This window comes from Pteronotus mesoamericanus, unplaced genomic scaffold, assembly GCF_021234165.1.
Source record: "Pteronotus mesoamericanus isolate MK-2021 breed Mesoamerican mustached bat unplaced genomic scaffold, CSHL_Meso_final contig_202, whole genome shotgun sequence".
NCBI classification, from domain to species: Eukaryota; Metazoa; Chordata; class Mammalia; order Chiroptera; family Mormoopidae; genus Pteronotus; species Pteronotus mesoamericanus.
This window is the reverse complement of record NW_026555086.1, coordinates 7,626,985-7,641,879: the sequence shown is the minus strand read 5'-3', so window position 1 is coordinate 7,641,879 and position 14,895 is coordinate 7,626,985. Positions and strand designations below refer to the sequence as shown.

The 14,895-nt window shown below is 41.5% G+C and overlaps 1 protein-coding gene across 1 annotated transcript; it reads left to right on the top strand.

Moving 5' to 3' along the window:
* Positions 1-36: 36 nt before the first annotated feature.
* NUDT21 (nudix hydrolase 21) lies at positions 37-13,837 on the top strand. Its single transcript, XM_054570354.1, has 7 exons — positions 37-307; positions 3,193-3,393; positions 4,229-4,292; positions 7,656-7,745; positions 10,048-10,123; positions 10,692-10,806; positions 12,068-13,837. Exons 1-7 carry the CDS (start codon positions 192-194, stop codon positions 12,087-12,089), a joined length of 684 nt encoding a protein of 227 aa, XP_054426329.1. The 5' UTR covers positions 37-191; the 3' UTR covers positions 12,090-13,837.
* The last annotated feature ends 1,058 nt before the right edge of the window (positions 13,838-14,895 follow it).

Sequence of the window (14,895 nt, the reverse complement as noted above, 5' to 3'; positions counted from 1 at the left end):
CTCGGCCTAGCAGGCCACCTCCTCTCTACTTCCTGCCGCCAGAGGTTCTGGGTGCACTTCCGGCGACCGAACACCTCTTCCCTTGTTAATGGCGGGCGGCGGCTGCTGAGTGGGACGCAGACCACCGCTGCCCGCACCGGGAAAGTCTCCCCGCTTCTCCTCCTTGCCGCTCGCCATCAGTGCTCGTCATCATGTCCGTGGTGCCGCCCAATCGTTCGCAGACCGGCTGGCCCCGGGGCGTCAACCAGTTCGGCAACAAGTACATCCAGCAGACCAAGCCCCTCACCTTGGAGCGCACAATCAACCTGTAAGTGCGGCCTGGCCTTCCCGCGCTGCCTTCACCGGCTTACCCTTCTAGGGAGCGCTGGTAAAGACCCCGATCTTCTCTTCTGGCGCGCCCCCAGCCCTCGCAGGCTCCACGCCTCCCCACCACCCCCACTCCCGCTTGTGAGCGCGGGCCTGTCTAGCCTCCCACAGACCCCTTCCTTGTTCTCCAGCGCCAAGGGGTTAGCGTCCTATTTGAGAGGGTTTTCCTTTTCCGGAAAGAAGGCTTCTTCCTCTGCCCCTGGAATCAGTGGGAGGAAGAACGGGAGTTGGCTTTGAACCCTTTTCTCAACCTCCCCAGAGATAACGGCAAAACGTGGTGCTTATCTTTCTAACAGTAAGCTTTCGAGATGTAGCTATTGTGCGGAGCCCTAGTTTTTTCCGTCTTAACTCCAAATTGCATTTCAGCTCGTGAACATACATTTTATTCGTGTGCTTCAGGCTGTCTGGCCTGCGCTGTGCGTTGTCAAGTCCATTCTGCCTCTGCTTCGTGGGAGCGTCCAGGCACCCAGGAGGCCCCCCTTGGGAGGGTGGATGCTGTTAGGGTTAGGCTTTCAGACAGTGGAGGGGCCTATAATGCAGCCCCAGGGAACCCATTGTGGCTGCGTCTTGTTATCTACACCTTCCTTTTTAAGCACCTAAAAGCCTTGCATTTCGAGTTCACGCTCCTCAATAACCTCGCTGTGGCGGGTAAGGCTGGTAATTTGGCATTTGGGCTGTGTCTTGCTCAAGAATTCGTCAGGATGCTCGTATCTTACTGTCCTTGAGAGTTTGTGAGACACTGTGGTGCTGGTCCTAATGGAGGAAGGTGGCCACTTAATTGTGTTCAGTGTTTGAAAGGTGCAAGGGTTTACTGACAATACTGGTGTTTTTGTAGGACGCTTTAGGTGTTTCCTCTGTTTCATATTCAAATAAATGAATTTTCCCCCACAAAAGAGATTTGAAATGGGAAGGATGGTTATTGTTTCGTTTGGCAAAACAGGTGCTGGCCTGGAAATTTAGATTACAAAACATTAGGCGTATGAAATCTGAAATTAGTAGATAGTTGTGTGTATGCAAGTGCATAGCTATTATGTTATCATAATAATAATTTTAATTTCATATCATTTCTTTTAAAAATCCTCATAGAATTCCCATGAAGTGGGATAAGCAAATGTTGCCCTTTTTAAAAACACGAAAGCACAGCTTCTGGATCACTTTTAGTGGTGATTAGAACTAGGACTCACAGTTTTCCCTTGATTTGCCTTGATTATTAGCTCAATTTGCACTAAGCCATTATGTAGACTTAATTTGATGAAAATGTTTTAATCTTTACTCCCTTAAAGTTACGGTTGATGGATTTACAGTACTTCTATATAAATGCAGTATTCAGAAATAATCATCATGTTGTAAACTCTTGTGTGTAACGATCTAAATTGAAAAATAAGTCCTCTCTCCCCCAGTGTATTTTCTTTTAGAAAATACTGCATAAATGCCTACTTTGTTCCAGGCATTGGGCATAATGCTGGATATACAGAGGTGAGGAAGTAAGATGTTGTCCCTGCTTTATAAAGCTCACAGTATGATGGAAATAATATGTGTGTGTCCCGGCTGGCACCGATTTCACAGCTGAAAATGATATTTCGTCTTGATTGCATCCCCTTATTTGATGTGGGGGCTGGCTCTTGTAGTAGAGTTGTGTTATAGCTGTCCTTAATTCTATATAATTTAGTTTGTGAGTACTAAATGTTTATAAATAAAAAGCATTTTAAAAAACTGCCTGGCACGTAGTGTTGTGTAAGGTTGCTACTGCTAACGATGGTAGATTCAGCATTGGAACTATTGGGAAAGGTCTTTCTAAAAATCTTTAAAGCACTCTGGAAATTGTATATTTAAGAGCTGCTTCGTTTATGCTTAGAATCTGGCTTCTTGAATTAACTTTTGAAGTTTTGGCAACCTTGAGTTGTTCCCCTTTCAAGAATAGTGGAGTGGATTATTTATGTAGCTACTGACTTAGGTCAAGGTGTTTTTATAAAAAAGATACCTTGGGGATAGGCAGTGTAGTCAAAGCGTTCTTATCTCAAAGACTTCTTACTGTAAGTCTTAGGATTGAGGGGTTACAGGGTGATACGTGTGATACACATATAAAATGGTATTTTAAATTATTTTTGAGGAAAAATTTGATCTTTATTGGGCAATTTGGAAACTCTTTAGCAATATGAGCCATATTTTGCATTCTTGATAACGGAGGAGCAAATATTCAGATTAAGTATGGTGGATAGAAGATTGAATGAGGAGAAGAATAAGGATAATGAATGAAATAAATGCAGAAGGTTTTAAAGGAGAAAGAAAAGTTTATCTGGAGATGAAAGGGTTGGGGTACCAAAAGAGTCTGAGGATAGTTGACGGGGGAAGTAGAGATAACAGGAGAGATGATGGAAGTGACGGCTCAACTTGTAGAAAAAGAGATTAGCCATTGGTGCCCGTAATTAATAGAATTTCTGTCTAGATGAGCAGTCAGAGGAGCCCAAAGGGATGTTAGCCAGCTTGGCAGTGTTACTACACTAGCCATGACCAGATGTCCAGATAACCGCTTCTGTAAGCATGGAAGAGCCTTATGGATAGTATTATCTACGCTTGAAAGTTCAGCTGTAGAGTAACAGGCTTGTCCTACTACAAGCTCCGGTTTTAGAGTCCCAAGACCTGGATCCTAGTCTCTGCTGTCTCGTTAACTAGCTGTGTAACTTTGGACAAATCCTGTGGCTCTGAGTACAGTACACACTTTTTACCATGGGGGGGGGGGGGGTGTGTGTTAAGCATGGTTGGTATCTGTGATGGTATATTACGGTCTCCAGGTCTCACTGTGCAATCTTTGTCTTTGGATCACAGGTACCCTCTTACCAATTACACTTTTGGTACAAAAGAGCCCCTCTACGAGAAGGATAGCTCTGTTGCAGCCAGATTTCAACGCATGAGGGAGGAATTTGATAAAATTGGAATGAGGAGGACTGTAGAAGGGGTTCTGATTGTACATGAGCACCGGCTACCCCATGTGCTACTGCTACAGCTGGGAACAACTTTCTTCAAACTGTAAGTGTCATTGGAAAATGAACAGCAAGACCGCTTTTACTAGGATTGCTGTTTTATGTGGCTTTGGAATGTAGATTTAGTCCTTAGGCGTTTATCTCAACAAACACGGCTGTTCCTGGAGTCTTTAGAAGAATAGCACCAGTAATTTTTCTCCAGGACAGTGCTCATTTATTGCCTAACTAGAAATCTGCATGTTTCTGTGTATCGTTGATGTTAATGACTGAGCGTGGTGGGAGCCCTGTTAAACAAATTGGTCCGAAGTTCAATTACTAGATGTCATTGTAGCATTACTAAAAACAATTGATATCATTTCTTTGGATGAAGTGTGTTTTCTATTCTTAAAATGGCTTATATTTTTATAGATAATTATCTAGCTTTATCGTTTAAGCTCATGAATTTCTCGATATACATACAGTTCACAACTATTTGACCACATTGTACCAAAAGTAGTCTTAAATATTTAGGGTGGAGTTCTGGGAAAATGCCCCATTCTTCAGACTTAGAGAATGTGTGGTTCATTGCTCTCTGGACATTTTTAGACTTCATTAACACTAGATAGCTTCCAGAAAAAGATTGGGATGGACTGGTGGTCAGCAATTATGTAATGTTTATATTACAGTACATATTTTGTTTAAAATTAGAGTTTGTGTTATGATTAGTCTGGCAAATTAACATGAATTCAGCTTTCTATTTCTAGAATATTCTTCCTTCTCCCTTTGATTGCCTCATGTGACACTGAAATACGTGATACTCAGTTACTTGAGAGAAATAAGTATTATTGCCTTCTCCCAAAATTGTATTGATTTGAAAGCTGAAATTCTTAACCTTTATGCAGACCTGGTGGTGAACTTAACCCAGGAGAAGATGAAGTTGAAGGACTAAAACGCTTAATGACAGAGGTATTTTTCTATTTCACCACTTCGACGGTTTCATTATTGCCCTTGTTGATACCATCCACTTACTGGATAATTAGGCTTTTTATGTCTCATGAAAAGGATAACTTTGTTTTGAACATTTACTTTTCAATAAATAAAACTTAAATTCCAGAGTGGTAGTATGTACAATGTTTATTTTCTGCAAGTTGAACTTCTACTTTCTTTGTGTTTATGTAACAGTAATGGATAATAAAAGCCAACATTTATTGGGCACTTACTGTACTAGGCACTAAGTGTTTTACGTGCAGTAACTCCTTTGGTTATCACAACAGACCTAGGAAGTAGGAACTATTACTAATTCAGTTTTACTGATAAGAAAACTGGGGCACAGAGAGTTCAGGGAGCTTGCTTGGTGTTACACAGCTAGCATGTCAACGGAGCTGGAGCTTTGAGTGCGGGTCGTTTTGTTCCGTAGCAGGCCATACAGAATTTTGATAAGAGAATGATTTCTGTTATGTACCTATTTTCATTTTTGCACATCAATTTGTTATTCCACTTATTCATGCACTCATTGGTTGATTCTTGTATGTGTCCTCTCTGGAGATTGAACCTGCGTCCTTGGAGTATTGGGGTGATGCTTTAACTGACTGAGCCACCCAGCCAGGGCTTCAAGTATACTGCCGTGTAAAAGTCATTCTCATGTCTGCCTCTGAAGATTTTGAGCCAAATGTACAGAATCTGGAGGTTTTTGAGATTATAGATTGTTTTTGTTATTAAATACTTTTTTAGCATGCAACCTGCCCCTCCCCTTTATATACAAAACTAATACATATTCTTTGCAAAAACCTCGGCAAACACAGAAAAGTAGAAACAAAACTAGAATAACCTGTAATTCTACCACTTCAACCTATTATTCTTTCTGGTAACTTTTAAATATTGTGCTGTTCTTGGGTACTCATTTACATGTGGTAGATCACACCTACCTATTTACCTTAGCTCTTTCTCAAAATTCCACCAAAAAGGGGGTAAGGGGATTTTAAAAGGATATAAATCCAATAGGGCTGAGGAGCGCAAGAGGAGACTCTAACAGAAGTTTTTGGAAGCTGGAAGGCAGTTAGGCAGATCCTGGCCGACAGGGCAGCGTCAGCCCAGCAGGAGGGCGGTTCGGCACCCAGCAGTGCGGAACACCGGAAAGGCTGCGGGGTTGGGGGCGCCTGTGGAAGTGGGGCCCTGCGTGGGCTGAAACCAGGGCTGACTGCCAGTCTGTGTGGGATGTATTTATATGCCTCGATCGTCTTCCCCACTCCGCCCGGTTGGGCACCGTCTAACTGGGGATCGATTCTTTGTAGAGCTAGAATCAGAAAACATTAAGCAATGAAAAGGTTGAGATGGGGAGAATGAGTGGAAGTTTACATCGTGAAGAGTGAGACTTCTAGGCTTCTCCTGCTAGGCCGATAGTTTGTTGGCAACTAGTTTACCCTAAGTTGAAGGTTGGAGTTTTGTTTCTGGAGAAAGTGACTAAACAACAAAATCCAGATGGGTGACATTTGGGACTCTTCCAAGGAGTGAGTGCAGGCCCGGCATCAAGCTCCCAGGGGTGACAAGCATCTTACTGCTTTACCCTTATTTGTAAGCAGATAACCAAGTATCGCTAGGCTTTTGGAGAAAACTGCTTAACAAGAAAGATCAAAAGAAGCAAAAAGAACTCAAAGGAAACAAAATTCAGTGATCAGTAAAGTCCCAATCGATACACTTGGTATGATAAAGGAGATGCTGCATCTGTCTAACAGTGTGCCAGTCAGAAAGGCTCCTCAGCCCTCGCCAGCTGGCTCGGCTGGTTGCGGCTGGTTGCAGCGTCTGTCCCGGGCACTGAGAGGCCGTGGGCTGGATCTCGGGCGGGACACTTACAGGAGGCAACCAATCGATACTTGTTTCTCGTTCTCTAAGAGCAATGAAAAAAATGTCCTTTTTTAAAATTTAAAAAATAAAATAATAAAAGACTGTTCAACCAACAAAAAGAACTCATGAATATTAAAACGAATTAGCAGAATGAAAAATTCAGTAGAGTTAAAAGATTAAATTTAAAGAATCTACAAGAAAGTAGAATGAAAAGATAGACCATAGTTAAGAAAAAATAAAATTAGCAGGTCATTCTGGAAGGACTAATATAAACTATACTTGACTGTTGAGTTAGGTGTGGGTTAGAGGTTACCAACTGCCTGTACAGTTTAAAATCCATGTAAAACTTTTGACTCCCTTTAAAACTTAACTGATAGCCTGCTGTTGACTAGAAGCCTTTTGGTTACATAAAACAGTTGACTACTCTTGCATACTTTGTATGTTATATGTATTATGTACTGTATTCCCATGTAAAATAAGCTAAGGAAAAGAAAATTATAAAGAGAAAATACATTTGCAGTGTTTATTGAAAAAAAATCTGCGTTTAAGTGGACCTGCGTAATTCAAACCCGTGTTGTTCAAGGGTCAGTTGTATAGATAAAAAGGACAGAGGAAAAAGAAGAATTTGCAAAGTAATTAAGAAAATTTCCCAAATTCGAAGAGAGTAAGTTTTCAGACTGAAGAGAACTACTGGCCTGCCCCCTATGATGAATGTCAAAAGATTTGTGCAAAAGCATATATCGTCATGAAGTTTTAAATCAGTGAGGATAAAGAGGAAATCCTACAAGCTTCCAATGTGGGTGGGGAGTAGAGACATGGTTTAAACACGAGCATCAAAATCAGAAATGGCATTGACTTCCCAGAAATAACGCTGGAAGCTAAAAGAGGGAACATTGCTTCTTAAATCTGAGGGAACATGATTTCTACCCTAGAATTTTCTGTGTAGTCAAACTAAATCAAGTGTGCATGTAAAATAAAAAGTTATTTCCAACATATGGAGTCTCCAAAGCTGTGTTATCTCTTAACACCTTTTCTCAGGAATAAGAGGGGTGTTCACCACCAGAATAAACTAAGAGAGAAGATACAGGGCTCAGAATGTAGAGAGGAGAGAGGCAAAGGGAGGCCTGGCTCTCCAGCTGTGAGGCGGGCTCCGCATCCACAGGTTGGAGCAGGACGGTAGAGGAGCGTCTCTTAGGAAAAATGAAGTGAATAGAACAGTTGATATTTGAATTGGCAGAAAGTTAACCTCTGTGGAAAATGGGGATGAATTAGTGATAGCGAATGACATGAAATGAAATAGTTATTAACTCCGCCAAAAAGGGATAGTTGTACACGAGAGGAAATGGAATTTAGTTCCCCGATGCCCTGTTGTCCGTGTGGAAAGCATGTCTATTAGGAGAGCTGCGGGCAGAATTCCCTTCCTGGCAGAAGGGTGTCGGGGGCGTGCCTGGGTCGCTGTTCACTGGCTGCATCGCTTCCTTCTGGCAGATACTAGGCCGCCAGGACGGAGTCCTGCAGGACTGGGTCATCGACGACTGCATCGGGAACTGGTGGAGACCGAACTTCGAGCCGCCTCAGGTCGGTCAGCGCCCGGGTGTGTTTGCTGGGCTTTCGGGGAGTAGGGAACTGACCTAATTCTAGCCATTTGAAAAGATTATGTTAGGCTTTGACTTGAAACATCCTTTTTAATCTCCTGAGTTTAGATAAAAAATGAAAAAGCCAAGCATTTTTTTCTTTGAAAGGAAAATTTCAAATATATTCAAAAGTAGAGGAAATAGTAAAACTAAACATATCCTCGTAACTGTCACCCACCTTCAGCTGTTAACAGCTCATTGTCAAGTTTCGTCAGCCCCTCCCCCCTCCCCATTCCCCCTGCCCTCACTTTAGATTGTTATGAAGCAAATCCATGATAGAATTTCAGTTGTTAATATTCCAGTGTGCATTTCTAAAAGAGAGGGATTTTTTTAAAAAAAAACCACAGTACTATTTATTACAATAGTAAAAAAAAGAAATAATTCCATAATGTCATTAAACATGTAGTCACTGTTCACATATCCTTTATAGTTTCACATTTGGTTATTTTGTTTTTAGAATTTGTTCAAATTAGGATAGTCTCTTAAGTCTTTTTTACATCTACAGGTTAGTTCCCCATCTTTCTTTTTCCCCTTGTAGTTTATCTGTTAATGAGCACAGGCTGTTTAAAGCCCTCAGTGCTTGCGTTGCTGGCTGCATCCCCTGTTGTCATTGTGTTTGGGAGGCGATCCCCAGAAGCGGCAGGATACGGGGAAGGGGGACCAGAGGCCACAGAAGTCACAAAAAGGAACATCGTTGATCTCATCACAGCTAAGGGCGCCAGGAAGGGTCCTGCCGAGGACTGGGAGGGACCCTGCGGAGTGCACCTCGGAACTGTCCGTAGGAGGGACGGAAGGCCCTGGCTTTGTCCCCAGTGAGGCGAGGGGTGCGTTAACTGCTTGCACTTTGACGCTGAGTCTGAGCGTTAGCTGAGCGGCTTTCCAGGGCCTTGGTAGCGCCTTGAGGCGGAAGAGTAGAGTGGACCAGAGGCAGCACCTGGGGGTGCGGGGGGCTTTTCAGCCCTTCCCGACACAGCCGCCCTGCAGTCTGAGCTGGAATGAGAAACTGATGAGAGGTACAAAAAGCATCTGTTTCAGTGACCTTTTAAAGTGTCATTTGACCTCATGGATTTTAAACATGTTTGATGTATTTTATAATCCATTGTAATAACTAGTGTTACTGGTGCGTAAATTTTCCTGTCTTTGGCCAGTGGGCTACTTGAAAAGAGATGCTGAATTCTTATGACAGGGTTCCATGGCTTTGATAGCTTCTCTGCATGACAAGACGTTCCAGGTCAAGAATTGCACAGAATGTCGGCCAGTCATGAGGTTGTTCTGCCTGTCCTCTTTCTTGTGACTCCCCAGTGGCGCTGAGGGAGAGGGCGGTAAGGTGTGATGGCAGCTGGCGCTGGCGACCTGAGAACTGTGTTGGCTTAACGGAAGCAGAGTTCCATCTGGAAATGGTGTTCCTGGGCCAGGAATGCACAGAGCAGCTATTGCAGTCGTATTTTGAACATTCCTTGGTATAACTGGAAAATGCTCAGTAATAACCCAGTTCTCCAGGCTACTTTCTGCGCACTCCCCTTCAGGTCCCCTCCCAGGAAGGGGTCGTAGGACAATTGCCTTAAGTCACTGAACCCATGTCTTGGCTCTGCCAGTCTAAGATACAGCACAGGAGTTATAGCGAACGTGGAGCACTGGTTCGGTGTCAGTGGGAAGAGAGCACACACGATCTCCCTGTCTCAGTCTGTGGGAGTCTGTGTGAGTGCAGCGGGCTATGCACCAAGGCGAGGGCTGTGGAGAAGAGGCTGGGAAGGAAAGGGGCGCGCATCCTGAGTAGAAGGAAATGGGGTGATGCTGGGCGGTGTGCTTTTGGGAACTTTTGTTGTATCCACATCAGGATTCTAGAAAATTAAACTTTGTAATGATATTTTTTAAAAAAGCACTATTTAATATCAGACTTCATTGTTTTAAATTTCTTAAGCTGTAAATAAGTTCTGTGTATACCTATTGTCTTGAACGGTTGAATAATTCACTGTTGTTTCGTACTTATTAAAACATTTCTTTATTAGTAAATAGAAGACTAGAAAGGAGTCTACTTCTCTCAGCAGTTTGCACTGTATTGGGGGATAAACATGTAAAGAAATAAAGCCACAGGATACATTTTAAAATAGAATTGTGTTGGGATTATGGGGAACTTGGTCTCAGAGGGATGATATTTGGGTTTAAGGTCTGAAATGGGAGAGGTGATAGAGGTGTGGCGGTGTAAGGGATGTCTTGGTAACAGCAGATTATTCTCGTTGTTTCAGTATCCATATATTCCTGCACATATTACAAAACCGAAGGAACATAAGAAGCTGTTTTTGGTTCAACTTCAAGAAAAAGGTAAGTTATTTGTTTTTGAATGCAGCCATCTAAAAACATTTGTGGAGTAATTTCAAGGATACCTCTGTGTTTTTTTATTAAGGTTTTTTTAATTTTTGAATTTATCACAACATTAAAAACATATACCATGTTTATACAGAATTACTTAAGTTTTTCTCATAGATGTGCCAGTCATACACTACAGGGTGGAAATTAAGTGTAGCTAGAGCCTAAAGTACCAGATTATTTTTAATAACTGTTTAGCTTCTGGTATTGATTTTCACATTGGAATAAACTGAAAATTGTAGGAGAGAGGTGAATTGAAATTTTTAGAGTAGCATCTTTAGGCTTGTTGTGCATTTTAATAACATATGGTGCTCTTGGTTGTTAATAGCACAGATCTCTTTAGCGAGTCCGTTTCGAAGTTCTTACTATGAACTTTGCTTAAAATACAGAACCAAAACGTATCAATGAGCAGTATTTTCTCCACAAATGTTTCCCAGATGTAAAACTGAAGATTACAAGTGAAGCGAAAGCCATGATTATATAAGGAAATAGAGAAAATGAATACTGTTTTGTTTTGTTGTAGCCTTGTTTGCTGTCCCTAAAAATTACAAGCTGGTAGCCGCACCGTTGTTTGAATTGTATGACAACGCGCCAGGATACGGACCCATCATTTCTAGTCTCCCTCAACTTTTGAGCAGGTACGCAGTGTTGAACACTTGTGGTTGATTCATTTGCCCTGCCAGATTTAAAATACTCCGAGCCCCTTGAGGAGGGATAGTTCGTGAATTTAGGTCTTTGAGGAAGGTAAGGCAATAGATGGACCCGTAGGTCACGTGAGAGTCATAGATAAAACATGACCGACCAAAAGTGGCCCTGGCCTGTGGCATGACATTCTGGTATTTGTGGAAGTGTTCTTCTCTGGATGTGATCCTCTTAGTTAGGTTTGAAGTCTGCATTTAAAGAGAGATGGTGAAATAATAGGCCGTAGTGGACAGTAAATATGAAGGGAGTTACCTACATAAAAAGGTGGAGATTGAATCTCTTGGTGTAACATATTTTCTTTCCTTTCTAGAACCTACTGTATATAGGCCCAAATTGGGGCATGTGGGATTAAGTCCTGATTTTGTACATGGAGTTTGATATATTTTTTAAGGTGGAGTGATGAGAAATGAGTTTTTTAGGTTGAATCATACTGGTGGAGCCCCTTAGAGCCAGCCACGGCTAGGATTTGCTGACTCGCAGGGTGGTCAGGAACACAGATTCTGGGTCAGTGTTTGGGTTTGATGATCACCTTCAGCACGTCGTAGCAATGACCCCAGGCAGAGGGTTACGCCCGTTTGCCTCTTTCTTCATCTGTAAATGGGGGTGGTAGTCCCCACTTCATAGAATCATGAGAAATAAGTGAAATAACATATAAAGTGCTTATACTGGTGTTAGGCACCTGGTAAGAGCTTAATAAATGTTAGTTTAAAAATAATTCCAGCAGTGACTTTGCTTTCTGTGAAAGCTAGTTGAGTAGAATTGGTCTTTCTCTTTTGTTACACTCATCAAACTTCATGTCTTAACTCCTCTGCTTGGTCTGCTGATGGGTTACAAATCGAAGAATGGGATATGGGAAAAAGGCACATTACTCATTTATTTAAACACCATCTGTCAGGTCATAAATTGTGCTGAGTGGTCAGAATACAATGAAGTGTAAAAAACTTTTCTTTCCATCAGGGAATTTATTAGTGGGTAATCAATCAAATTTAGACTTTCTTTTGTCTGTAATTATTCAACAGCATTGTTATTTAATGTGTAAGATGTAACAGGTGAGAGAAAGGTGTTTCTTGGTGTAGAAAATGCCAAAACATGTCAAGAGAAGGTAGAAATGTCTAAATAAATTTCTTTGTCATTTCAGGTAGAAACTACATAAATAATATTGTTTTTAATAAAGCTGTTGTTCTTTTTAAAATTCAGGTTCAACTTTATATACAACTGAATGCCTGCACAGGGGAGAAGTAAAGAAGCCGTCTCTGTGAGCACAGCTCTGCCCAGTACAGAATACACATAGTAGAAAATTGTTGTGTTTTTTTTTATCTCTTTCCCAGACCCTCAATTGCCTCCTCCTCTCTATTGTTTGAAGAGTAAAGTTGACCTGAAGAACTAGATAGTAGTGTAGACACATGTGGTAATGTTTAACTCACTTTTGTTTCTACTCATACATTTTTGTACATTAAAGAAAGTGGACTTCTTTCCATTTGTTTTTTTTTTTTAATTTCACATTCAACTTGAACAGTTCTTATACATGAGGATCATTTTTTCCTCGCCCCCAGGCTGGTGCAGGTTCAGGGACAAGGGCCGGGTTGGGTCGGCCGAGTTTATGGGACATCGGCTCTGATGCCACTCCGGGGGCACACTCCCAGGCCGCGTCAGAGACCTCTGTGATGAAGATTTTCTGTTACTTTTGGGAACTAGATTAACCTGAATGAGTCCCAGGTGTAGCTCCCGTACCACACTCTGCGCTCTGATGAGTTGTGTTTGGAAGAACTCCCAGGAGGCTCCTGCCTGGTACATTCTGTGCTGGTTCGGTCGGACCTTACTTTACAAGCAGTAGACCTCACCACGTGGGAAACCATTAAGGTGGACTAGGTCTGGCAAAGTCATGGGGAATGGTATATACAGAGACAGATCTGTAGTTCATTTCAGGGTTTTCTTCATATAATGAGGGTGTTAATTGTGCTCTTCTGAATTCTGGTTCTTGGTGTTCCGAGGGCCATGGTAAGACGGCAACCTGTGAAGAAAGTTTCTAAAAGTGGGTCAGTTAGGTTTTGAACTCTCGGATTACAAAGTTAGTTATTTCAATGAATTTGAAGTTATATTCATAAAGATGAAAAACTGAATTTAGCAAGTGATACAAAACCTTTTCAAAAATACGTGGGAATAATCTGAAATCTAAGGAAAGGATACAAGATAGGTTGTTGTGAGCCTAAGAGGAAAAAAACCCCCCACATTTTAAAAACTTTTAAAAATATTGCTAAATTAGTATCAGATTTAAAGGACTAAAAAAACGTATCTGAGGGCAAAGGAGTGTGCTGGCTGTGCCACTGCCTAGCAGTCGAAACGCACTGTGTGCGCCTTGCTACAGGCTTGGTGGCGGCAGGTCTACTGCGAAGGAGATCTTGCAAGACACAGCTACTTGAAGAAGATAGATTGGTACATAGTTAAGTTTTTAATAGAAATGGACTTGATTAGTTCTCACAACTTTATGGTACTGATCACAGGGCTATTCCCCTGAGCGTCGGGTGATGTGAAAGGTGTATCATGAGTTTTTTCCCTGTTTAGACCTGAGAAAGTCAGACCGAGAATGCCTGCGAAGATTCATGCATGAACAAGTTCGCTAGTTGAGGTCCTGTCAGACTCACATCGTTGCGTGTCAGGTCGTGACTGACTGGGCTCCTGTTCAGATAGCAGGTACACGCTGCACTGCAGGACCAAAAATGACTAGCGTTTTCTTTGAAAGAGCCACCAGTTCTGTGGATAGTTCTCCTTTAAGGGCTCAGTCCTGTCCTTTGGTTTACATTAGCGTATTACTAATTTATTACGATTTTATTGGTTGGCTCACTGATTAGCGAGTCATCGCCGGGGAAGGAGATAGCTTGGTCCAGTCCACCTTCCATGATTGTTTCTGGAATCCAAGTGAAAAGCTACCGTGACCATATTTCAGACCCGAGAAGCTCTTGCCATTTGGGGTGGGGGGAAATAGGGGGGCTTTTGGGGGGTATGATTTATAAAGTGTTGTCAGTAAAGGAGTTGAAGAGTCATGTGATTTGACGTGACGCGTACTTTGTAACTTAAGCTTTGACCTAGAACTTCTTTTTTGATTACTGCTTTCCAGTACAAGTGCTTGGATGAATCATCCATATGCTGGGACCTCGGTGAGAAAAACCTTTGATTTCAGCTGGCTGGGTTATAACCTTGGAATGAAAGAGGTCTGGTTTTCAATGTGAAATTCATGACACACACATACAAATTTTTAAAACTATTTTTGAACTGATCAGTTGTAGTTGTAGCCCAACACTGTTATTCTGGTTCCTGGAAGGAAATAGTGAAGTTCAAATCTGATGCATTAGAAGAGGGTGCGAGGGTGCTGTTCAACACTAAGGTCTTTGATAAATAAGTTCTTGTCATGCTGCTTCAGGAACTAACAGTTTGAAATTGTGCATTCCAATTCTCTACATGTTAAATACTGAATAGTTTTTAAATCAGCTCTCAATTAACTGACATATTTTGGATGGCCTTCTGTGTTCCAGATTTGTTTATAAATGAGAATGCTGTTTTGTATTCTAGAACTACATTTACATTGTTATTTTCCCTGAGTAATCCAAGTAGGGAGTATTTTATATAAAACTACTAAATGGCACTGGGAGACATCCAGTAGGTGAGGGGAAAAAAACAAACATTTTACTCAAATGTCTTAAATCATATTTAGTTAGCATTGATATCCCTTTGAGGAAAAGTGAAATTTTTTTCCAAAGTGATGAAGACTTGTGATTTTTTTAAAAAGGTAGATAATACTTAGAATGGCATATGATAATCTATGAATTTGTACTTTTAACAGCGGATCTGGATTTTTATCATTGTCTTACCTTATAACTAGTATTGTGTAGTTCAGTTACTACTTTGGATATTTAAGAGTTCCATTAAGTTAGCATTTGATTGGCTAAAGTAATTAAATTAATTTTTTTCTTTTATGATTAATTAGAAGTGAGAGGTAGAGGTCCTCTAGCATCAGCAGGTTGGCAAGC

Coding starts and splice junctions, on each gene's coding strand:
- NUDT21 (XM_054570354.1), top strand. CDS start 192: ATGTCCGTGGTGCCGCCCAATCGTTCGCAGACCGGCTGGCCCCGGGGC. Junction 7,746..10,047: donor CGAACTTCGAGCCGCCTCAG/GTCGGTCAGCGC, acceptor TCGTTGTTTCAG/TATCCATATATTCCTGCACA. Junction 10,807..12,067: donor CTCCCTCAACTTTTGAGCAG/GTACGCAGTGTT, acceptor TTTAAAATTCAG/GTTCAACTTTATATACAACT.